The sequence below is a fragment of the Manacus candei genome, unplaced genomic scaffold (assembly GCF_025592945.1).
Source record: "Manacus candei isolate 608988 ecotype Guabito, Panama unplaced genomic scaffold, ASM2559294v1 h1tg000043l, whole genome shotgun sequence".
Taxonomy (NCBI): domain Eukaryota; kingdom Metazoa; phylum Chordata; class Aves; order Passeriformes; family Pipridae; genus Manacus; species Manacus candei.
In genome coordinates this window covers 4,762,418-4,787,265 of record NW_026138091.1, presented here as the reverse complement: position 1 = coordinate 4,787,265, position 24,848 = coordinate 4,762,418, and the positions used below count along the sequence as shown (strand labels likewise).

The 24,848-nt window shown below is 40.0% G+C and overlaps 1 protein-coding gene across 5 annotated transcripts in view; it reads right to left on the bottom strand.

The window, feature by feature from the left end:
• PTPRB (protein tyrosine phosphatase receptor type B) overlaps positions 1 to 24,848 on the bottom strand; it is a 63,761-nt gene that overhangs the window by 15,262 nt on the left and 23,651 nt on the right. For 4 of the 5 annotated variants that reach the window (XM_051795874.1, XM_051795876.1, XM_051795873.1 and 1 more), the window contains 17 exons: positions 23,639 to 23,902; positions 20,927 to 21,196; positions 18,889 to 19,149; positions 16,501 to 16,767; positions 14,920 to 15,183; positions 13,675 to 13,938; positions 12,462 to 12,725; positions 11,474 to 11,737; positions 10,398 to 10,667; positions 9,484 to 9,747; positions 8,376 to 8,639; positions 7,716 to 7,997; positions 6,300 to 6,578; positions 4,202 to 4,351; positions 2,728 to 2,971; positions 1,436 to 1,542; positions 824 to 923 (listed from right to left, as the gene is read on the bottom strand). In XM_051795874.1, the coding sequence (XP_051651834.1) occupies positions 824 to 923; positions 1,436 to 1,542; positions 2,728 to 2,971; positions 4,202 to 4,351; positions 6,300 to 6,578; positions 7,716 to 7,997; positions 8,376 to 8,639; positions 9,484 to 9,747; positions 10,398 to 10,667; positions 11,474 to 11,737; positions 12,462 to 12,725; positions 13,675 to 13,938; positions 14,920 to 15,183; positions 16,501 to 16,767; positions 18,889 to 19,149; positions 20,927 to 21,196; positions 23,639 to 23,902 (4,078 nt within the window). Of the gene's footprint in view, positions 1 to 823; positions 924 to 1,435; positions 1,543 to 2,727; positions 2,972 to 4,201; positions 4,352 to 6,299; positions 6,579 to 7,715; positions 7,998 to 8,375; positions 8,640 to 9,483; positions 9,748 to 10,397; positions 10,668 to 11,473; positions 11,738 to 12,461; positions 12,726 to 13,674; positions 13,939 to 14,919; positions 15,184 to 16,500; positions 16,768 to 18,888; positions 19,150 to 20,926; positions 21,197 to 23,638; positions 23,903 to 24,743; positions 24,758 to 24,848 lie in introns of all 5 variants that reach the window. The other variant, XM_051795878.1, reaches the window with a different exon arrangement.

The following is a 24,848-nucleotide window of genomic DNA, read 5'->3' as shown; positions in this document are numbered from 1 at the left end:
AGTTTATCCATTTTGGCTAAAAGCTATGACTAGTCAGAAAACAGTTTTCTTTCAATCTGAAATTCTGGCACATGAAAAGTAAATTCAAAAAATACAGACTTTATTTAGTATCAGTAAAAGAACTGAATTTTAGATTTTCAGTGTTTCCCTTGTAATGGAAATGCTGAGGTTTTTTTTAAATTTCAGAAACCATATGGAATTTCACATCTCTCAGTCATGCAAAATGATTTAAACGGATAAAGCCTTTTTCAAAGTTGAGATAGAGTATTTTTCTTTTTAAAAACATATTTTAAAATATGAACTATTTAAAGTTCACTATTTAAGATTCATCTATAATGTAAAATACACAACTATAATTGAAAAAAAATGAGAAGTAAAGTTTAAACTAATCTTCTGGACACTGAGGAAATGCCATACTCAATATTTTTGAATTGAAATGATAATATCTAAATGAACAGTTTCAATAGCTTTCCATCTACAATGCAGATGCAATTAATTGGAAACATTTCATTTTTTTGACAAAACATTCAGTCTGAATGATAAACCAGTTTTTCAGATATATTCAGACTCCTAATGAAAACTAAGTTACAAGAATCCTCTATGACATAATTATGGCATCATTTGAATAAAAAATATATAGATTTCTTAATATGTAAGTTCTACACTTAGTGTGCAGAAGATGTTGGGGGACACAGATTTTGTCTGTTGAATAGTTCTGTGCATTCCTCCAATTTTACAGTTACACTTTATCTATTGTATTACTTAAATAAATATAAATTGACATTACTTCAGTAACAGAGACTGATAAAGGGAGTCAACTTACCCAACTTTCTGTCTGCAGACAAATAAAGCAGTAACAGCCACCAACATCACAATCAGAAACAAGCCAGCACTCACACCTTCAATAACTCCGAACAGAGGCTCTGGAAACAAAACAGTGTACTTATATATCTTGAGGAAAAGATCAGAAGACTTGGAGAATCGATAACTCTCAAGGGATCTGTTATTATCAGCTAAAGAAAATGGCTAAATAGAAGGAAGTGTAAGGCAGTTAAACACCTAGCTAAAACCTGGCCTTGATTTTCTGTCCTTATTTTTTCCAAACATTTCGCAAAATTTTTCACTCCCAAACACAGCAAAAGAAAGCACAATTATATGGGAGTTTGGTTCTTTTGCACTTTGAAGCTTTCTTGGTGATAGTTCACTGAGCATTCATCCTCTTCTCTACTGTCAGCAGCTCTGCAAGCAGTCCTCTGAATTTTCAACAGAAGCCAGATAAACCATGGCTCCAGCCTCATCTCAGAGCAGCCTTCAGGACATGCACAGCAATCCATTTTTGTTCCATTCCTTACAAATAGTTCTAGATACCAGAGTGTTCTTAGGCGCAATATATAATTGCATGGTACAGTCACTGATAACAAGCCTAAAAACTAACCTGCCTCTGTAGTGATGGGCAAAGAGAAGAAGGTATCTGCAAAGAGTGGTTTAGGAAGTTCCTTCGGGTCTTCACTGAAAAGCTGGGTAAAAGCTCGTATGCTGATCCTAAAAAAGCAGTATTGTTACACTTATGACTCATTAGACGTTCAGAACCAACAGGAGACAAGTAAGAACTTATTTGCCCCTTAGAGATAATTAAAACCTTTACACTCCCACAGACAATTCTTAAAACAGGCACCTGAGTTAAATACTAATTAATCAGTATTCTACTTAATTAATCATACTGATCCCTGAGTTAAATATTGGGGAACCCAGCTACTACAGGTGGAGGGCTCTGAGGTACCCTGGCAGAGGTAGCATATGGGCTCTGGCAGCTGGCACATAGCCTGCCTATGCCTGAGGGCAGACCTAGCAGAAGCTGCAGAGGGGAGAGGACTCAGAAATGCTTCTTGGTGGAGACACATTTTCTCTTCACTTGGTTGGGTATGGCTGTGCTAATGGAGATTTGCTATAGTCCTCTTGGTTCTCCGTGTAATGTGGGTATTTCCCAGACTGAGTTTTTGGGAAACGTGCCCTAATGAGAGCAGACTATAGTAGGGTAGCACTGTCTTGATGATGAAGCAGCTAAGAGGTATGATGTACACTCCTTGGCATGTGCCTTCTGTCCACGTGTCTTTTCAGTGAGAATACTGCAGATCTCTTGGGAGAGTATTTGCCTCTCCCAAGTGGTAGGGGCATGGCTGAGCCCCACTGGAGCTCATATTTGGTCTCACAGCCTGCGTAACTGCTGAACCTGGTCTTGGCAGTCACCGTCTTCTACACCCTACACTAACCCGGGCCTAGCTCTGGAGCCTACGGATGGTGCCACAGGACAGAATAACCTCCAGGTTTTTCTAGCTTGTTCCAAACGACTGGTGTGGGGCAGTGCTGCCGTACAGACTGAGTGAAGCGTGTTTGCCTTCTCCTGTTAAGTACTATTCTGACTTAGCAGATGGTATTAAGTCTTTCCAAAGAAATATTTAGCAGCTATAGGAGAGCTTCCCATCAAGTTGAGGCACATAAATAAACCTATTCACTGCACAGAGTTTTGTGCATAATTAATCATATAATATCCAAACTAGCGAAGGACTGGTTGTTACCTATGGAATGGGGGCATGGAGAAAGCTTTTATAAATTTACATTGAAATACAAAGAACATTACTAATCTACAGAAGCTCAAATGGATCAGGCATACAGACAGTACCATGCCTAATAATGTGACAAGAGCACAGCTACCAACATAAATCTAACCTATAAGCAGTTTGAGGCTTTAGAGGTCCATCACAGAATTTGTGGTGATCTGGATCACACTTTCCTCCCAGATTTTCCATTTCTCCTCCAAGCTTAATGTCAAAGGTTTTATAGTCGCTGTCCGGATTTTCAGCACATCTACTGGCAAAATAATTTGTCTGGTAGATGCGTATAGAGTCGTTGTGTTTGTACTCCAGGTAGGAAGGTAATGGGTGCTGCTCATCAGGCTTTGGTCCTTCACTACCTGCGCCATGTGCAGAGAAAGACAGAAGGTTCAGATGCCACAGCCATTAATGTGATGCAGTTTGTAGGCTCAACCTCTTGACAGACATTCTTATCCAATTTTCTATTTCCTGGAGGCTACCTCATGAATACAAAGCTACAGTGGTTAGGGTACCTTGTTTCTAGTATCAACCTTTCTATTATTTCTTTAGGCAGATTTCCTTGGAAGACCTCAGTGTAACTTTCCCAGATACAATGCTGATATAGGCATGCATAGGTCAAATTCAATGCTATGACATTTTTTCCTGTGCTGCTGGTGGGAGTTTCTGAGATTCAGATTCCTGGATCCTACTACTAGCTATTTCGAAAAGCAAGTAAAGAAAAACCACACACAGTCAAGTCTACTCTATATAGTGAAAAACAACTATAGGAAATGACAGGGGTTCCCTGAACATAAATTCACAATAATGGTTAAAGGAGTCAGGTAGGCAAAGCCATGGCAATGAGCAGTCCCTTTCCCAAAGACCTTCATGGCACAAGCATGGCAGAGCAGAGAGTGGAAATATTATCTCTGCTTTTTTTCCTAAGGGCTGATGGACAGAGAGATTAAGGAACTTTCATAAGGGTCACAAATACGTCCTGGCATGCCAGTAAATGAAGCCACTTCTAAAAACAAGGTATTAATTGTTGAAACATGCATCTCATTTCTCTCATATAGGTCAATTGTAGAAAGGGAGGTTTACATGCATGCCACAAGGACAATTTCTGTTCTGTTTTACAGTGCTGCATGCAAAGTAATTTTCTTCAGTAAGCAAACTTGGCAGACCTTTGACTTCTCAGCGTGGCTTACTAAGACTCTCCAGAAGAGTTGCCTTAGTGTTTCTGCTTAACATTTAAACTACCTTTTGAGATCTGTTCACAGCAAGGCAGTTTCTCCTGTGTCCACTGCCAATGGCATCCAACAAAAGTCTTCTACTATGGAAACTGTCTGAGCATACATGAGAATGCAACCTAGAGTATAGAAGCTAACTACTCCTTCTGTCTGAGCTCAGCAGTTGATACTCACTCTCTGAGGATAGGACTGAGTTCAGTTCCTACATCCCCAGGCTAGGGAACAAGTATAGATCCAAAACCTGTATGATACTCAGCACTAGGCAAGGAGAAACCCCTTTGCTGTGCGGTGATAGGGATGTACCTCCCCATGCAACTCCTATAGGCTGTAGAGAGAATAGTATTAAACCATAACACTTACCATCAGCCTCTCTCACAACCACAGTAAAGTACTTCACAGCTCCATTAGTATCACTAAACCAGCTGCAGTTAAAAGTAAAGTTGATGGAGGATTTGGTAATCAGTACCTCTCTTTTGTTCACTCGTATGTCTGGAGGTGGCTGAGGGGGACCTGAGTAATTTAAATAAATAATAAATAAATAAAAAATAGAGAGAAAGCATTATCTATGTACTTGCTGTGAGCTAGATCTAGTAAGGGAAATGTAATTTGTAATAAATTTCAGCTGCCTGGACCCAAGTCTGATTCTATTCTCTTTGCAAACAAGGAAGTGTCTTCACCTCCCACAGGGAAACTACCAAAAGATGAAACAAGCCAGCAGTGAGTTCACCATAATAACAGTGAACTCACTGTTCACTCATAATAACAGTGATCCTCAGTGGGAATTCCCGCAGAAGCACACATGGAAATGTATTAAAATCTTGTTAAGTCTATGAAATCAGAAATTGTAGCTACTGAAAATGATACAGGTTTAAGACAGACATTTGGAGGCCACTTAGCACACTCACTACAGGAATTTACCTATTTTAAGCATCTATACTCCTGCTTCCTTTTCCAGAGGAACAGTCAGCCAGACACAGCATTCAACTACAGAGTACCATTTTCCAGACTGACTGCAGAATTTCCATAGGAAATGTTCTTTGTATGACACAAAGGTATACCTTGAACAGTGACACAGCAGAAGTACTTCGCTGAAAAGCGAAGTACGCAGGGAAGAAAGTGCAGCAAAAGTGGGGAATTTAAGGATCTACATTGCTGAATCTTTTAACAATCTGTATTACTGAAACTATATTGCACACATGGGAAACATCAAATACGTAAAAAGGTGGCTAAATTTCAAAAGAACCAATAATTCACATATTTATATGTACTTCAGCTAAACCTCTTAGTTTAGCTAAACCTCTACAAAGCCTAGCTGCAATTTTTTGTATTCCCTTGAGGTAGGGTCTCCAGTGTTAACCAGGGTCTGGGAGAGCAGCAGTGTTCAAAACAAGTAAGTGACAACAAACACAGGTGAAGCACAAAACAATAACAAACGTGAAACAGCTAACCTTCCAATAGGACTCAGTCTCACTTCTTGTGACACAAATAGCTAGTTTTTACTACATCTGGATTTGCAGCATTCTTTGTGGTAGAGGAAGGAGACTACAAGGTTGCAATTAAAAGGCAATTGATGGCGGAATGGAGGTGAGTTGGTGACTGAACTCTGTAGCTTAGCTCAATAGCTCCCAAAGCAAACATTACTTTTATGATCTAGCATTTCAAAAAAATATGGCTTTTAATAAGCAGTTATAGAGGCATCCCTGAATATAGGCTTCCTGGCCATCCTGTAATTTTTGAGAAATTTAGCCCTAGAACAGTTCAAGCCTTTGCACTGAATGTGCCATTGAATCCTGAGGTGGTGCAAAAACTGGAGCAGCTCTAGGTCAGTGATGGCAGGCTGTTGATTGCAGTGATGCCTGGTAGTTCAGAGGCACCAGCAGATGCTACTGCTACCCTCTACTCAGCAGCCTACAGGTGGAGAAACTGAAGAAACTGGTTCAAAACATATGCTATGGATATCTGTGATCCTCCCTCAGCTAAAATTCCTGCAGGTGATTTGGTCAAGTAGCACCTCAGAAGAGTGTACAGAAACCCAAAGAGAACACAGTACCACAATCCAGTGTGCTTATTGATGCATATTTGTGCTGAGGATGGTTTCCATCCTCCAATCCGTGAGAGGAAATGGCAGACACAGGAAGCCAAGCAATAACCATGAAGACAATTGAAGGCATGTGACGATGAGGACAGGGATAACTGTTTATGTTTCTCAGGCTATATTTCATGAATGAGCCAAATAATTGGGTCTGGTAATGTAATGAGAGGCAATATAGCCAAAATCCTGCACTGTCTGTCACAGCAGGGACCAAAGGACAGGTTCAGTCTACTTCAGCCACAAGATTGTAAGTGCCACACACTGGCAATTGTGGAGTTCAGAACTCCTTTTGCTGTCTAACCAACACAAGCAACTGCTTATTGCTGCTCACTGCCTCTCTTCAGGGCAACCCAGAATTCCACTTACGATCAATCATTGTGATGGTGCTGTCTTCAACTACTTCACTCGTCATGTCTGCAGAATGCACCTTGATGGACACCAGGTATCGTCTATGGGGAACGAGGGTCATGATATTAAGTAGAGATTTGTCTTTTTCTATCCGTTTAGAAAATTCCACTTCACGAGTGTCCATTTTTTTGCATTCAATGCTATACCCATCAAAGTCAGAATCAGGAGGAGTCCAGGAACATGCGATGGCAGTAGAGGTTTGGGGCCGACAGTGAAGACTTTGTATCTTGTCTGGTTCTAGAGAAATGTTGAGAAGTTTAAGCTCAGTGAGAAAAGGGACAGGCATCGTACATTCTCTGCTCACATTACAGCTCCTAGATCAGGAGGCTGGGATTCAGAATTCCCATCTCTCCTGCAAATGTGTGTTGTCTGATTATTATGCAAGGCCCTCTAACTCATTTTAGCCATCTGAAATCAGATCTAGTGACATCAGCCCCACTGGTTTGTGAAGCTTCAGTAATTAACTGTGAAAACAAGCCAAGAAAACCTACTCACTGAAGTCTTAACAAGAACAGCAACACTGCAAAGCAACGGATTTCTAGAACGCTGTTACAACTTATTTGGAGGTTACATGTGGTCATCAGTACCAGTCAGTATCGATACTGTCATCTCATGACTGATCTGGTTTCCTGGGTAGAACGTGGTGTGTCCATATTACTAAAACATACCACAGACGTATGCTTCATCCATGTAATATGGGAGCACCATTTATAGTATGTGACATATAACAGAAACAGGATATCCCTTTCAGATGGCAGACATTACATTTAAGTGATTAAATACAGGTGAAATTTTAATTAATATGCTGAATTAAATCTACAGAGCTATACAGCTTATTAAACACAGATATCAGTTGAGAGCTGAATCCTATCCCAAATGACATGAGGATTTGTCAAGGCTCAGTTATTTTTACAATTCCAGGTCACTTTTTCAAATCAGCCTGTTACTGAGGTTGCTAGAGATACTATAGATCCACAGACACAGACAGAAACGCAGAGCAGTGAAATACTGATGCCAGTTTCAAATCTAGTATGGCACAGTTTAATTCATCCTTCCTGTCTTATCATTCAGAAATATTTTATTTCAATATCCTACTGTCAAGAGAAGTTTGCATATTCAACCTTATTTTACCCCTGAAACTGATTGATTCAGGCTCTGCAACCAAACAGTCCCACTCTGGATGTGAGATGTATGTACATTTTCAATCTTTCAAACAGTTGACCTCGCACACAGCAAGGGCTCAGAATGTAGCTGAATTCACCACTGAATTCATGAATTAATTAACAGAGATTACTATGTAACAAATTGGTAAGATTTAACAGTTTTGCATCTTCTCCAGCTGAGTGTTAGGGTGCAATGGGAATTGTTACTTACTCGTTCTCACACTTGCAGACTGTGACTGACTGTATGTCTTCCAGTTGTCACCACTGACAGTTCTGACACTGAACTCATAGAGTCTTCCTGGTCGCAGGCCATAGATGATACGTACTTTAGATTTGCTGCTGCTGTAGGGATTGAACACTGTGAGGGGATCCTTTGGAAGCCACTGCAACTCAAAATCGTCATAGTCTGTCCAGTCTGGAGGACCCAGCCAGGTGACTGATAAAGAAGTGTTTGCAACATCAGTAAACGATACAGTGTTAGGGGGGCTGGGTGCTACACAGAAAGATGGGAAAAAAGGAAAGAAGAAAAAGAGATTCTTAACAAATTTTTACACAAGACAAATAAGATGAAACATGCATTATTTTCTTCATGCAGCACAAAGTAGTCTGTTATCCTGTGTACACAGCCAGCTACCACACCTGTGCTGATGATGGTCACTTTCATGGACATTACATATTCCTGAGCCTTTGGAAGAAAAACAGTGATGACTGTTTTTCTTTCACTCTCCATCAGTTTAACATACTTAAGGTTATTCTTTATCTTTTCACCTTCAATGACTTATGTAATAAATCCTTTCTCAGAATAGGTCTGTTGCATAGTTGTGAACTAATATGAATTCAGACAGATGGGACAAAAGAAGAAATCCCATACCTGTTCTTCCTTCAGCGTTTGCTGTGTTGATCAGGTCACCACTGTGAGTCACCACAACCAAAGTGTACTTTCTGCCAGGAGTGAGCCCCTGGAAATGCCACTCTTTCAGGTCTTTCCTTTGCCAGGTTTCTTTCTGTGTCCCATTTGGGTTGTAAAGATTCAGCTCATAGAAGTCAACATCTCCTGCTGCTGGACCCCAGGTGAACCACAGACTGTCTGTCATGTTTCGGTTGGAAGCCTTGAGACCAACGACTGGGGCAGGTACTGAAAAAAACAGGAACAAATATTTTTTTATGTAGAACATCCTTAGGGTGAGAAGAAGCAACCAGACCTTACACTTATCCTGTAACAACAGTCATGTAATAAAACTAGTAGCCACCACAGCTGGCCAAAAAGCCAGGAAGCACCAGGAAGCATCCTGGTAGCATCAGGAGCTGATTCTTAGTTTGAATGGCCACTGTTCCCAAGAGAGGTTGAAATGTTTATAATGGACAGTTTTTCAAGTGTTAAGCAGCTTTTTCCCAGTCAGTGTTTGGAAACATCCAATTCTGAGACAGTTGAAGAAAGTACACCACTGCACAGATACAGTCTTACGGAGGGGTTACTAAATGGTGCCTCACTAGAATAAAGAAAGGTTTCACAGGGTGCTAGAGTTGCTAGAGCTGTTTAGAAAACTCTGCTTCCCACATGTGGCTGAACAAACACAGAGCTGCAGCCAGAGCTCCCACTGGGAAAAAAGTTTTATTTCACTAGTAGATTGCTTATACCATTAACCTGACTTGGTTTGCCTTTTTGCCTTTTCCACTCATAAACCAATACTGCTTTCAGGATGGGAGGCAGCCATTTCCCCTTAAGGCTTAAGCAGCATACATTGATATGCTCTTTTCCTGACTTGAGTTCCTAGGAACTATTGTAAAGTTTTTTGCTTAATTTTTCCTGCTGTAACCATGTCATTCAGAATTTACCTTTTTATTTAGCTAATGCTTTTTAAACATAAGAGACAATTCTGATATTTCTAAAAGTTGCTTTAATCTAGTATGAGCATCAGACTCAGACCAGCTCACTAGTGTCCCCCATGAGCACAGGTGGTTTTCTTGGATGTTCTTGCCTGTTCTTCCAAAGATAGATGACTCATTAGTGAGGTCTCCACTGTGGGTAACAATCACCATTCGATACATCCTGCCTTGACGTAGGTTCTGGAATGAACACTGCTGGAGGTGCTGCTCTCCTGAAATCCTGTCATGAAGGGATTTGTCTGGGTTGTACAGGAAGATGTCATATGAATCAAGTTCCCCTTGCGAGGTGGTCCAGCTGAAGGACAGTCGGTCAGTGGTGTTCTCTGTGACTTTCAGATTTGTAACAGCTGCTGGAACTGCAAAGAAGGATAAATGTAAGAGTAAATACCAAAGAGTCTAGCCACTAAGCTGAACCTTTAGTAAAGTAACAACTCATGGCTGGAATACATCTCAATTAAGCCACAAGTAGCTAAAAAATATCAACAGCAACTGTCAGAAACAAGAAGAAAGCATTTATGATATGCCAGTGAATCTTCTCCAATACAATACTTGTATTTCCCAATGGGCCTGATTCTCCAGTCTGTACTCACACAGAATTGTCCATCAGTTTCAACAGGAATCTTCAAATGAGTAAAGACTGCAAGCAAGACGTGGCACTTGGCTCTGAGTTTAGAGGTGTACATTAACATCACATCCTACACTAAGAGCCTCGAGATTATGATTTAAAAACCTGATGACAATAAAGCATTCAGGTAGTTCCACAACAGACCAACCGAGGGAAGCATTCAGCACTTTGGTTTAACATCCTTATTATGAACCATGGTCGCATTATTATGATAACAAATTTCAGATTGACATACCAAGCACATATCAAGAAAAATGATGCATAAATATCTGGAGTTTGTTCCTTACTAGAATCTTTCCAGAATCAAGATATACAGATGATTCATGTATTTAATGATATCTGACTGAGGGAACTATAAATAAACCAAGATGTTCTAATTACCTGTTCGGCCAACAGTTTCTGCACGCTTACTGAAGAGCCCACCACTGACAGTCAAAACTTGTATTTTATACTTCTTGCCAGCCAATAAATCTTCAAATTTGTGCTGTTTGGCAGCAGCTGGCTCTGATTTGTTGCTCAGGAGGACTCCTTGTTCATTCAGGAGCAGAATGTCATATCTCTCAGCTACACCAGGAGCTTTCTGCCAGGTTACTAACAAGGAATGACTGCTGTAAGCATGATCAGCTAATAATTCCTGGACAGAGGCTGGAACTGGAAACAATTAAAGGCAGGACATTACCAGGTGAAATACAGACCATTCAATACACAAATATGAGTGAAGTAATTAATAGAACATAACTTCATACGCTTTCAAGTTCACTTGTGGGAAAAGCAATGTCTGCATATGTTGATCAAAACAAATAATTCCTAGACATAAATACAATCAGACAAATGTAAAGAGCATCATGGACATCTGAACTGGGCATGGAGAAGCAAGAGATATCTATAAACTATCATGAAAAGAGGGAGAAGGAGAGTGAGATGAACCGACCAAAACAGTTAATAAAGGTATATGAGAAAAAAATGAAAAATAAAGTGGTAAATTGGTGCAAAATAGTGGCACAGAAAAGAAAATGTTAGCCAGCAGCTGTTGCACAAGGCCACAGATAATTAATACATGTAGATGCTAAAGAGAGAGAATAGATTAAAAGCAAGCTGTTGCATTGTTTTATATGTTCTGACATGCAGGATACTGGAGCAATATCATGCAATGGGCTCTGCTAAAACATAAGAGGGATGGCACTGCACTCATCCTATGAAGGCAGACTTTGGGCTGGGGACTTGAATTCCATGCACATTCACCCAGGTAAAGCTACTCAAGTGACACATCTCACTGGTATTAACAGACCCATGCTAAGTGTTTGCAAGAGTCATGACTCTTTGATATAAAGTCCAATATGTCACTCATGAGTCTGGGTGTCCCCATACCCAACAGTACCTTCATAAACATTATTGAATAAGGGTCAGTTTCTGGGAAGACATAATGCAACTTGCTCCTTATCTCAAAAGAAACATACTTGTTCTCCCAAAAGCTGCTAAGCTGTTGTGCAAGGTGCCACTGTTAGACTGCACCACCACCCGGTACTGCTCCCCAGCTTCCAGCTTGTGAAATGTGTGCTCAGAAACATGTTTGGAGACACTCTGGGAATCAAGCTGATGGTTTTGCTGAAATATGGTCACCGTATAGGAATCAACATCTCCACCTCCAGGAGTCCAGCTCACTTTCAGGCTGTTTGTCATGCCATTAGGTGACACGTGAATGTTTCTGACCACGCTTGGAACTGAAAAAAAAAGGGAACAAAAAGGCACCTGCTCACAAATTTCCTGTTTGATCCAGACTTTCTACTTTCTACCTTTTAATGGCCACAGCAAATGATTCAAAGGACAAAGATCATTTACAGGAACGAGTAATTTCAGACACTGGTAAACACAAGTAAAGTTGAAGACATTTGTGTAGGATTACGCCATTTTAGAAAAGCAATTCTCTGTTTTCATAGGAGCAAAAGTAAAGAAAATACAACATAAACAAAAAAGTTTCTGCCTCCTTTTATTTGCATAACCTCCCTCTTGTCCAAATGATATTTTGAAAACATCTCAAAAAAATCAAAGCTCTTCATGTACCCTTAGTTAATTAGCCATTCTGCAGTTATTATCTCACCCATTCATTTCAGGTGGGTAACAGAGGTGTAAAATAGTGATTTAATACAGATACTGAGCAAACAACTGGTGTGCATGGGAATAACAGAAACCCAAACGCTGACATTTCAATACCATTCCCATGCAACAAATCAGACGATCTGCCAATAATCAAATATTGGTAACTGTGACATTTGTTTATTAAGCAACAGATCAATTTGTTTGTAGTACTAGTGTGATTTTCAATGAGATCTGATGTCTTTGAGCCAGTGTTACAGGAGCTCAAATAAGATCATGGTTCACCTTTGATTTTCAGTGCTTCATTCTAGAGAAGCCTCAACACATTTTAAATACTACATTATTTCTTACTTGTCAGGCCTTCTATGAAAGTAGCACGTTGTGCATCTCCACTGATGGTCAAGACAAGAATTTTGTACAGACGTCCTGGAGTCAGAGCTGTGAACCAATATTCCTCAATGGTGTTCCCAAGGAAAATGGGTGGGAAGATCTTCATATCATTGAAGAGGAGTTGAATCTCATATTTATCAACATCCCCCTCAGCCTTTGACCAAGTTACCTGCAGATCTTCTGTGGTCCTGTTACTAAGAGTCAGTTCCTTCACTGACTCTGGCACTGAAGAGGTAAGAAGAAAGATAGGACACGTCTCAGTACTTACTAACAGATCACAGCAAAAAGCTAACACCTCTGAAGCCACACTTCTGAGCTAAAACTTTTCATTCAGTTCCCTAGGAAAAGCAGTATATTGCAGTTATTTGGGTGGTTTGCACCCCATCTAACACTGGAAGGTCCCATTTCAGAACAGGAGTCCCCAGTCTATCAGCATATAAATAATAAATGAATAATAATGGAGCCTGCAGGGAGTTTGCCTAGCCAACAGAAACTGAGTAAGATCTCATGTACAACAAATATGGTGCAAAGAGGTCTGAGCTAGCGCCGAGCCAAGGCAATCCATCTGTGGGATGCAGCACCACAATGTGCAGTTTCCAGCTCCTGTCAGACACACGTCAGTTGTTTTTGCCCAGTGCTACATCTGTGTTAATAAACTCAGTTGTCTCAGCATGGCTCCTTAACTCACATGCAGTGCTAGGTGAAGACAGGTAGATTGCCTCCAGATCCCTGCTGTCTCACGACTAGCCACCTTACTAACCCCTGCTCCATGCTCTCCAATTCCAGTTCTTGGGGTAGTTTGAGTAGACTAAGGTCTAGTCTATCTTCTTCTTTATACATTTCCATGACCAGAAAAAAACCTGTCTTGTACATTCTGGCATAATTTAATTATAAATAGTAAGCTTACGTGGAAAACTGTACCAGTTTTCAGTGGTTCAAGATTTGCTTTCCAAAATCACAGCACAGGTCTCTTCATTCACTTTTTATATGTTTGTAACTTAAAAGCTGGTCATAAACTAAATACTACTTTCTGTATTTGGAATAATACACATTCGAAGAGACACAGCAACATTCTATGTTAAAATCATATCAGATTTTTGTGCCTGGGTATGGGAAATAAAAAAAAAAAACAAACCCAGAGGTGTCTCAGAATGTTTCCAGGGTGTTTACTTACTTGTTCTGCCATAGACCCTTTCACTAGTTTCGTATTTCCCACTTCTTGTGCTGACCGTGACACTGTACTGCCTCCCTGGGACCAGATTAGTGAACACACATTCATTTTCATCCTTTGGGACACTTTTTGTTTGGATGAAATCGTTGTTGTTCCTGATGATCACTTCATAATTATCAAAATACCCAGATGCATGTAACCAGGACACCTTCAAGTAGTCACTTCTGGCTGAATTGCTGACAGTAAGTCCCTGAACACTTGAAGGGACTGAAAGAAAAAAACACAGTTAAAGATTCATAAAGCAATAACTTTCTGAACTAACTGGAGTTGCGGTAGTGGACTATATTTGTGGTAATTACCAGGCTTTTGTAAGGAAGTTGCAAAAAGACCACAATGTGGATTTAAGCAATAAAAGAGTAACTGCGGTTTCCAGGCTGCTTTACATCACATGACAATGGTTTGCCTTTCCAATTTTTGGTCTTAAGGAACTTGGTCAGTTTTGCTTATAGTACTGAGTTCCACAGGTTCACACTAATCCTGAGTTTAGTCCTCCATATTTACAGGGCTGTTCCTTGAATTTTCACTTACATCATGAGAAGACTAAAATTCCTTTAACTTGATACTCTTTGTCATTTTAACATCCCTTACCATCTTTCTCTTATTCTACTGGTTTACCAAGTATAAAGTCTCAGTCTTTTCAATCCTTGAGAAAATTTTAAAAAGCTTCCCATCATTATTGCCATCCTTTTCTGAGATTTCTCTATTCCTGTTATAATATTCTGGAACTCGGCATGACCAAAACCATAGACACGTGTGTTACAACACTAAAACCAACTGACATGGATGTTAGTCGTTACTGTAATACCTTGCTAACATTGCACTAGTTAGCCTATCCTAACCTGTTCTTTCAGTGCTTGAGTAGCTTTCTGGGGAGACGCTCTGCCGGATATACTTGAAGAGCCAAGTAGAGGGGTTAAGGGCAGAACAACACATTTGAACCGAAACTGATACATGATTTCTGCTCACTCCTAAGGACCGACACGATTTTTATTCACACTAAAGAATTTCTGTAGGACATAAAGCAGTAACAAGGGTATAAGAATAAAACTAAGTCTATAAAGCTGTAATTTTATGGTTTGAGCCTCCAATCCCTATGTGTCTATCCCAGATTGATCAGATATTGATAAATCATTGAATGGCTATACAAAGTAGTTACAGTGATTGGATTTGTTCAGAGCCTCTCTTTACCTGTTCGTTCCTGGCTGAAGGTATAATTTTCATACTTCCCACTCTTTGTGGTTATCATCACTTTGTAAAGTGTTCCAGGAGTAAGGCTGCTGAAGGAGCATTCACTGAAGGATTTGGGAATGGTGAGAGTCTGAACAATCTGGTCATGGTGAGAGAGTGTTACCAAGTAACTGTCTACATCTCCAGAAGCTGGCAGCCAAGACACACTGAGGTAGTCACTGCGACCTGAGTTATTTACAGTTACTCCAGTCACGCTGGAAGGAACTGTGTAACAAAGAGGAAAAACAAAAAAAGCTTTAACTAGGCAATTTTTATTGTTGTAGGAATGCCTGGAATACTATCCCCTGCAAAATAAGCAGTCTGGGACTCCTGAAAAGTACTGCACTGATTCCCACTTGGCAACATTCAGCTGCTTTTTTGAATATAGTGAAGGAAATTGTCTTTGGTGGTGTGATCCCAGCGCTTCTAAAATCCCAGAAGTTGAGTTATCCTCTCAAATTGCCATTCCGCAGTAACAGCAATAACTACTGAGGCTGGTAGGACCTTGAGGCCCATAGCTGAATGCGTTTCATTTCCAGTGAGTTCTCTGACGCCTAGTGGCCAAAACATGAATGCCACTTGTTTTTCAAGGTGAGCTCTAAGGTTCCACATTGCCAGAACTACCATCACTCATGTACAAAACTCTTAGAGGTATTACATTGGCAGAGCTTAAAAATAATGAACTGCCACATTTTCACTGGACTCTGATGCACTGAACTGACTTACCTCTGTAGAGGGGCTGGCCATCAGCTGTCAGAGACAAAAAACTCAGATTTTACAAAATGTTTATGTACTTTAAGCCTTTTAGTATTATTCTTCTCCAGTTGTTTTTTCAGGTTTGTTTTTGTTTTTTCCCCTGAAAACAGTTGTTTTCAAGGAGAACATTGGAGCAAACTGCAGAATGCTTGGCCTTTGCCAAATTCACATAAAGGGTGAAATTGAACTGTGTTGTCAAAGTTTTCCTCTATCTAAATATCCAAACAACCGGTACTATATTTCATGAGTCTTTAAACTTAGAGAATTTGATGCAATAGTAAATCCTGTGCTATGCAGTACAGAAGAGTGTCATAATGAGTAATTAACCCTGGCGGACATTCTTTGATGGTGCATTAGAGAAAAAGAATGGGTCATGAGAAACTGAAACACAGATTCATCCCACTACCTTTAGGCAGACAGTTGGCACACCTAAGGAAGGAGCAATCACTCTACACCACCATGTAGTCAATGGAACAAGAAAGTCTCTTCCAAGGAGTGATTCACCACCACAGCTGTACATTACTCTCAGGGTATATTTTTGTCTTTATTACAGAGTGATCCTGCTGTATGGAATTCCTGTTGTAGGCAGAGCAGTTAGCTCCCTAAAGCCATGTTTACATGACTCTGGACCCACAGCATGCCTGAGGTCACATACAGGAATTATATAGATGAAAGTCCCATAATTCTGGATTCTCAGTGCAGTGGCTTAATCACAAGCCCATTCTCTTTAATAAATTCATCTTTTAAGAACTAAGAAAAGACATGCTGGAGTATTTTCCTTTTTACCTGTACTTCCCTCTGCAATCTTTTGCCTTGAAGATATCCCTCCGCTGACAGTGGTGACAACAACTGAATAGAGTCCTCCAGGTTTCAGAGCATAGAAGTGATATCTGTTGGTTTCACTGGGAACAGTGTCATTTTTAATGACAACATTCTCGTGAATCAATAGCACTTGGTATGAGTCTACATCTCCCGGAGCTCTTGTCCAGTTGGTGAATAAGCTGTTGGTTGATCCCTGACTTGCCACAATCAGATCAGTCACTTGGGCTGGCACTGAAAATAAAATTGTCTTAATATTACTGAGGAGAAACAAAACAAAACAGAATCCCCCAAAGAACCCAAGTTTAGTCACACTGAGGAAGTGCATCAAAAGAACATTCCAATTTGCAGCCAGACTCAACAGGACTAAAAATAATCTAACTGTGGACTGCTTCCTGTCTGTTGGGATGTGGTCTATGGGAAACTAAGTAAGTCACAGAAAGGTCTTTCAGGCTTTAGCACAGCTTTTCTCAGCCAGACCAAAATTATTCAAGATCAAGGAACTGGAAGAGATGGCATTTTATAAATATCATTAAACAAAACCCATAAATTTAGGAAATCACATGAGTTCTTTTGATGACTATTTCAAATACAGTATGTGTCTTTCATTCTCCCTTTCCTCTCCCATTTTCCATCTTTCATTCCTAATAAATGGCAAGCTTGTTTAAGGAATACCTCAGGCACAGTCATCTATGCTGTGTTAGACCCCTTAATTTTGGGCATAACTGAGTGGGATGGTTTTGGTTTTACTTTTTACATCAGAAGATCTGCAGGATATCAACTTTTATAGCATCAAAAGATGAACTGTTAAACAAACATAACATTTATCCAAGTATAACCTCGTTAATCTAGTCAGACCAAAAAGGATAAAGAAATAACAAAGGAATGTAATATGTTGCCCAAACTTTACTGCAAATCCTCTTTTTTTATTTAAGTTGACAATATTTGGCCAAAGCAAGGAAATACAGTTACTTCTTGCTAAGTATTTCTGATTACAGGACCAAGCACAACTGAAATACAGAAGATTCCAACTTTATAAAATATGATTGCACTCTTCATCTCCTTTTACGTCAACCTTTTTGCATACATAGTACTGGATTAGCAATCATTAACGAAAGCTATAAAATTAGGCATTATAAAACAGAAAGGATTTTTGATTCAGTTTTTTATCAACTTTACATTTTTTTTCAGCTATCATGACCCAGTAAGCTCCAACAAGACACTGAAGTGCCACATTTCTGCGCTAGACGCACTTTTAGTGGTACCTCAAGTTTCACTGGAAGCTGACCAATCTGGGATGCATGTAAGACCTACTACTTTTGACATATTCCCAGCAATATTTTTAAGCCTGCTGTTAGGAAGATTCAGAGGTTTGGAATGCTTATTCGAACCTATGCTCAAATTAACTGACGTTCATTCCTTTTAACTCATTTTCAATGTAATGTTGACACACTATCCCTGTCTGATGGGTTTTGGAGTATTGATTCATACTAGTGAAGTGGGACACCATAACCTTTATGCCTGAATAGGCCTCCTAAAGGGGCATAAGTCAGACGGAAGTGAAATTCCAGCTATCTAATCACATAGCAGAGAAATGAATGTGTAAGTTAAACTTACCAGGCCTTGGAAGGAGTAACAAAATTTAAGCAAGGACCACTATCAAGCCATTGGTATGATTAGATTCAGACACTAGCAGATTGATTTTCACTGTGCTGTGCCAGACCAGAGCTACATTTTAAAACTTTGTTTGCACTGGAGAACCCTTAAGTCAAGCAGAGTAAAGCATCACATATGGTTTAAAACTTGCACACCTGCACAAAATTAGCACCCTGCAGGGGGTGGGAATGGGACCTTTCTTGTGACACAGCAATCATGCCCATAACAGATACATATGCTGGAATCCAAAGAGTAGAAAGATTCAAAATACATCTTCAAGGTCACATATGTTTTGTGTCTGTCACCCTCAGAATGTTCCCCCTAAAGTAACATTTTCTGTATGGTGATGTTTGTTTTTTTCCCAGATGATGAATGCTTTGAATCAAGGAAGTGACCTTCCTGAAAGTACACAGTGAAAATTTTTCTTCTTATATGGAATATTGTGCTAATGTAGATTGATTAGACATGACATAATACCTCAGAAAACTGTTTTGCCAGGAATTACACATCCATTTCCCCAAAATATTAAATAAGTACTGCAAGATAACAGTCAGTCAGAAATCAGAGGCTCAGAAACACAACTTTTGAAACGAACATAAGATCAAGATGTTTGAGATTTAGACACCGAGTTAATTCATACAAAGCAAAGAAAATCATTAATAGTTAACAGAAGAAAAGATTAAAACAATTTGACAATACCTGTTCTTCCTTCCACTGAAGTCCAGTTGCTCAAAGTCCCGCTAATGGTAGTGATGGTAGCTGTATATTTTCTTCCTGGTACCAAGCCAGTGAAAGTGAATTCCTTAGCTTCTTTTTCAAGCTCTTTTTTTATGATAGTAAGATCACTGTCTCCCAGGGAAACCACATAGCTGTCCCATTCTGCAACAGGGGTCATCCACATGACACTAAGTGAAGATTCATTAGCATGCTTCACACGGAGCTGGAGAACAGGCTCTGGAGCTGTAAAGGTACACAAATATCACAAGGAGAACAGGACTTTGTAGTGAACACACTTGCCATGCCTCGAGCTGCTGTGAGGAATCTGTTCCCTAAGACAGATATGTGACAGCAAGAGAGTATTTGCAGTCAAGAGGAGAGTCTTTACCTTTCTCTAGGAAGCCATTCTTATAAATCTAGTATTTGTGTTACTCTTCCAGCAAAGGGCTGTAGCAACAGACTTCAGCAATGGCTTATGGCTTAGGTTTAAACTTACGTAAGGATATATATTTCAGTATAAATGGAAACACAGGGAAGTCAGTGAACTTCCTCTTGAACTCTGGGTGCTAGACAGGGATATAAGACATTTGTACCATAAAACAAATCTTCACTAATTTAGCTCTAACAAACAAGGATGCAAATTATAGGGTCAGAGTGACATTGATTTTGCAGTGGTTTATAGCTCAGTCAAGTTGAGAGACATTTCAAACTTACAGTGGTATAAAAGAAAGAATTCCATCAGTGAACTTCTGTGTGTTCATGTGTGTGTGTGTGTGCATGCATACACAGCAGGCATGTTACCTAATGTAGTCTCCAATTGATTCTGTCCCTCTCACGTTGAAATACAACTCACTTTCCAAGGCTGTGGGTTTATGTAAGAGAAAATTAAATTACAACAGGACCTAATTGCTATGCTTCATAAAAGATACACTGTGGACCTGACTGTGGGTCAAACACAGTTGTGATACACCCACTGCTGGGTATTATCTAATGGACTATGTCCTAATTACAGAATCATAGAATCACTTAGGTTGGAAAAGACCTCTAAGATCATTGAGTCCAACTATTAATGGCTTAGCTGACTCAATTAAAAGTAACACCATAAACTTAAATTATTTGCAACATATGTCAAGGTAAGGAAGGTGAGATTGTGCCTTGCTCTGACCAAATTTGCTAGAAGTTAGAGAAAGCTTCAGTTCTGTAGTTTCTACCAGTCTTGCTGTTGTGTGAACTTAACAAATTACGGTCTCAGGGAATGACAGGTAAGGGTATAGCAGGATAGAGTGGCCCTATCTAATCTCCCATTCTGCAGTGAGGTAAGGCTTAGGCTCGAGCCTTACCTCTTATTCCCCCTTTAGGTCTTCTTTCCTCTGAATTGCACTTATTCTGTATCCATAGAGCAGAAATTCTAGCAATTATATTACAATTATTTTTTAAATTTGAAGCAATCAGATGTGGCTTTCACTAACAAACTGCGAAAGAATTCCACTCTGTCCTTGAAGTATACATGGATTTCCTTTGGAAAGACTGACTTGAACCGACTAACCTCATTTTCTTTATGGAGCAAAGGAACAAGAACTGGTATGCTATGGAACAGCCACACTAATATACACCTCAGGAAGCTTTGGTTAACACTGCTGATATTCTTTATACAGACTGGCAAAGAAACATACTGATGAACAATACAGGAAGACCTGTGCTGCTCTCTTTAAGAACTTTATAGGGTGCCTCCAATCAGCTACAAAATATAACAGGTGAAGTGCAGATGTAATGTAATGCCCCAGTCATGACAGAATGGTGATATAGTTCCTAAAACTTTCACTAACAAAACAATTACCACAAAAATAACCCTGAAAATTTTCACAGAACTGCTAATACCAATTGTTTCTGTAGTTTACAAGGGAGCTCCTTTTTACTGTATTAATGTGAAATTCGTCTATGGATTCCCAAGTAGTCTTTGAGTATTCACAGCCCAGCTGAACATTTTGCACTCTCACACTGCCTGGATGAGCACACTGACCCGTTCTCCCCGTGCAACTAGTCTTGCTCTGCAAATCACCGCTCTCCACAACAACATCCACGCCGTACTCCCTCCCAGGGATGAGCCCCACGTCGCAGATGAGGTACTCGGTAGTGTTCTTCTCGAGGGTGGTGTTGAGCAGCAGGGCCGTGCGGTTCCAAAGGAGCAGGTGGTACCTCTCCCAGTCTCCCGCAGGGGGCAGCCAGGTCACTCGCAGAGACCTCAGCCAGCCACCAGAACCGGCCTGCAGCTCTGAAACGTTCTGGGGAACTGGAAGAACAGAGCAAAAAAGTAATACTGAAGTGGAGTACTTCTGGTGAGACATAACTGCACGCTGGAAAAACATGTCTTGCAGCATAGCTATTGTACAAGTACTTGGACCAGCTAGAGCAATGTGAGGTATCTTGTCGGAAAGGTTGGCTTTCATTTTAAAGAAAACTTTTACTCTTCCCCACACAAACCACTCACTTTTTTCCTGCTGGTTTCTGACCTCAGAAATGGGAAACCCTTCTCAGGGCAGGCAAAATCTCCCCTGTGTATTTCTTGGATGCATCTCTTGGTTTTCAGTTAGCTTCCCTGTTGCTTCCTGCACTTAAGTTCATGCAGAAACTGTCAATCAATTTTTCACACCTAAAGTCAAAACCTCAACCGCTATGGGTCAAATTCTAGTCTCAGCAGCAGAAATGCAAAGTCTGATGGCTTATTCCACAAAGATAGCTTCTTCCACCTTTGTATGCCCTAATTCCTCCCAGTTGTAAGGTACCAGTTAAAACTGAGGTCAATTAAAGCCTCTACTCCATCCTGTCCTGCACTTCAAGGGTCCTGAATTTACATGCTCAACCTTCTCACCCTACTGCTGGAGGTCACACTGGACCACTGAAGTTTTTCTGATTTTCATGAAATAATTAAATATTAACCATACCAAGCAGAGACTGGAAGACAGATGCAGACTCGTAGGTCAGGATACCTCTAGCTTAGTATTACAATATTCAGAGATCACCATTGGAGCCCTGAGATCATTAGCAAGTATTAACTGTAAACTACTAAGGCTAGAATCATGCTTTCATGTTTTATCTGGCTTAGTTAATACTTAATTGCTTAGTACCTAGCACAAGATTGCAAGATTTCTACCAGCACCACAAAATACTCACCAGTTTCACTTCCTATGGGTATCTAGGTATCAAATCTAGAACTCCCATATGCCAGTGAATATGTGAGATGTGTTTCAATCTCCGAGTGAATAAAAGCGCACTGTTTTGTTAGGAAGCACAGATGTACTTACATCATAACAGATAAAGTTCAGCCTTGTCAGGCTGGCTGGACATCCTTACACCTGTATGGTACAAAGTTTTAGTCTCTGAGATATCCATATTTCTCACCACAACATTCCTTGGCAGGTTCTGCTGTTGTAGGTACCCTCTCAATACACAGTAATGTGTATTATGTTCTTGGGCACCTGGCTCTCTGAGTTACAGAGGGATCCTAAGAGTATCTATAGACCTGACTGCCTGGATTCAGAAATTTATCCTTAGGCCACTAAGCTTCTGCTGAAGTGACTCTGTTTTCAAAGCTCTTGGTGTCTATGGCAGAGTCAAAGGAAGGAATTGCACATGATCAGCATCCTTGGAAATGGGACTTCTAATCTCCAGCTTTCAAAGCACTGGGTCTAGGTCACAAATCTGGAGATCAGTGGCATTGAGTGAGGCCTGAAGCTCTCCTTTTAGATGGAAATGGTAATGTTAAAGGACTTAAATGGTAGGCTAGACCAACAAAACAGACATGCATGTTACCAGTCCAGCTTTGTACTTACTGGACATGAAAGACTTTTCAGGGCTCTACCAGCCTGCACTGAGAATGGGATAGCAACTAGATATGTCAAGGATGTGCCTTTCACATGAGATGTTTAGTTGTAGACGAGAAATATTTTCTAAAATAAATATTCAGCTCTCTCACACACATACACATTTTCTATTTTTTGGCTCTGAGTCTACTAACAATGTATGTATGCGTTCTTCACCCACTTTTACATTTTTATCATCTAACTTCGAGTTGTGCTAGGCTGGTGTGGAGAATATGATGGATCTCTGTGTCCAGTAATGCTGTGGGAGAATTATGCCAGGATTTTTCAGGTTCAGAACTCATACAAGAGATACTTGAAAAAAAATTATTATTTCTGAAAGAAAATAAGAAACTCGTAACCCAGCTCTATCCAGGCTCCCACATGCCTTTGTTAATCCAAGCCGTATATAGTAAAGAAAGCTGAGACCTAATCTCTTCTGGTTTGCAGATTTGTGTCTGGAAAGAGCAATAAGACTGGACCTTGCAAAATTACTTTAAAACCTGTTAATAATTTGACTACATGCACACTTCCCCATAACGTAACTCCTTCTATATACTATGCTAAGTTGATTTCAAGATAACAAAGTTGGTCAGAAGTGCAGTTGTGTGCAACAGTTTTGTAACAAACTCACTTAACTATAAGGTCCAAAATGCACTACTGTTGCCTGCTTACAAGATATGCTGGAGTTGCTTTTGACTGACAGATTAACTATTGCCAGAGAGTCAGAAAGGGGTATTCCTGAAACAATATTGTGCTCTTTATCTTATTTTGCCTGGAATCCAAACCATTTTCTCTTGCAGTGATTTTCTACAAGGCCAATGTAGGCAAAAATAGCATTATTTACAATATTCTTAGTGAAGCAGAAGACTTACATGTCCTGCCAGTTGCCATCCCATCAGTAAACAGTTCACCACTGATTGTGCGGGCAGTAACCTGATAAAGACGTCCTGGAGTTAGCTTATCAAAGTGAGTCTCGGTGATTGGTGGCCGCACAATTTTGACTCCTTTAACTGATCCAAGATGAGACAGAGTGATATTATAGAAATCGAAGTTTCCCAAAGGCTTTCTCCACTTAACTTTTAAAGCATCTAAGCTGTCATCATTAGTCACTGTCAAATCTAAGACTTCAGCAGGGGCTAAAAAAAAGAAAGTAAGAAAGAGAATAAAATACATCCACCACAAAACATGTAAGACCTGTTGTCTCCAAACTTCCATAGTTGAGTTTTGCTGTTGAACAGTTACATGAGATGGAGTACGAACAATTTTGCCTGAACAGTAAAAGGGCAAAGTCTGGTCACAGGGAAACTGAACCCAGCCCTGTGTAAGACACTGTACTTCTGAGAGAGACATGTCTTATGATGACCGCTCTTACTTCATGGAACAGAAAATCTTTTAGCCATGGCTGCACTCACACTAGTCACTTTGACCATAAAACAGATCGTGCACACGCTCCTAACAGATGCCTGCATACATTTCGGTAAACATTATGGCATTACTGCACCTACGTCTGATTTACACCACTCTAAACGGGATTTGAATAAAACTCCTTTATTCAAATGCTCCACCAAAAGAAAAGCATAGCCACCTCCAGTATCTTAATTACTCAGGCCTGAAGCACAGTAGGTACTGAAATGGAGGACTGTGCTGCAAGCTAGATGGTGTGCGTTTACATTCCAACAATACCTGTGAGATTTAAAATTATTGCACCCCACAACAGGAAGAAATAAAAAAGTCTGAAGAAATAAAATGAAACAAGAGTAATCCCCAAAACAGCCCAGTTGACAACAGCGCTCATCTGTGTGTCTTAGACACGACAATATTGTTTATGTAAATTATGTCTACATGATGACATTTCTGTAGGAGAAACTGTACCTTGCTCTTCCCAGAAATTAAGGAAAGCAAAGGCTGTTTTTGCCTATGTAAGTGTTTTAACTATTGGACTCTAGTAGGATGTCATCTTATCTTTATCTTAATGACCACAGAACACTGTCCTGAAAAACCTTCCTAAAAAAAATCTAAAACTCAAGTTCTGTGGATCAGTATTTCTTTGTGAAAAGAAACAACCCACAAAACCCCAAATCA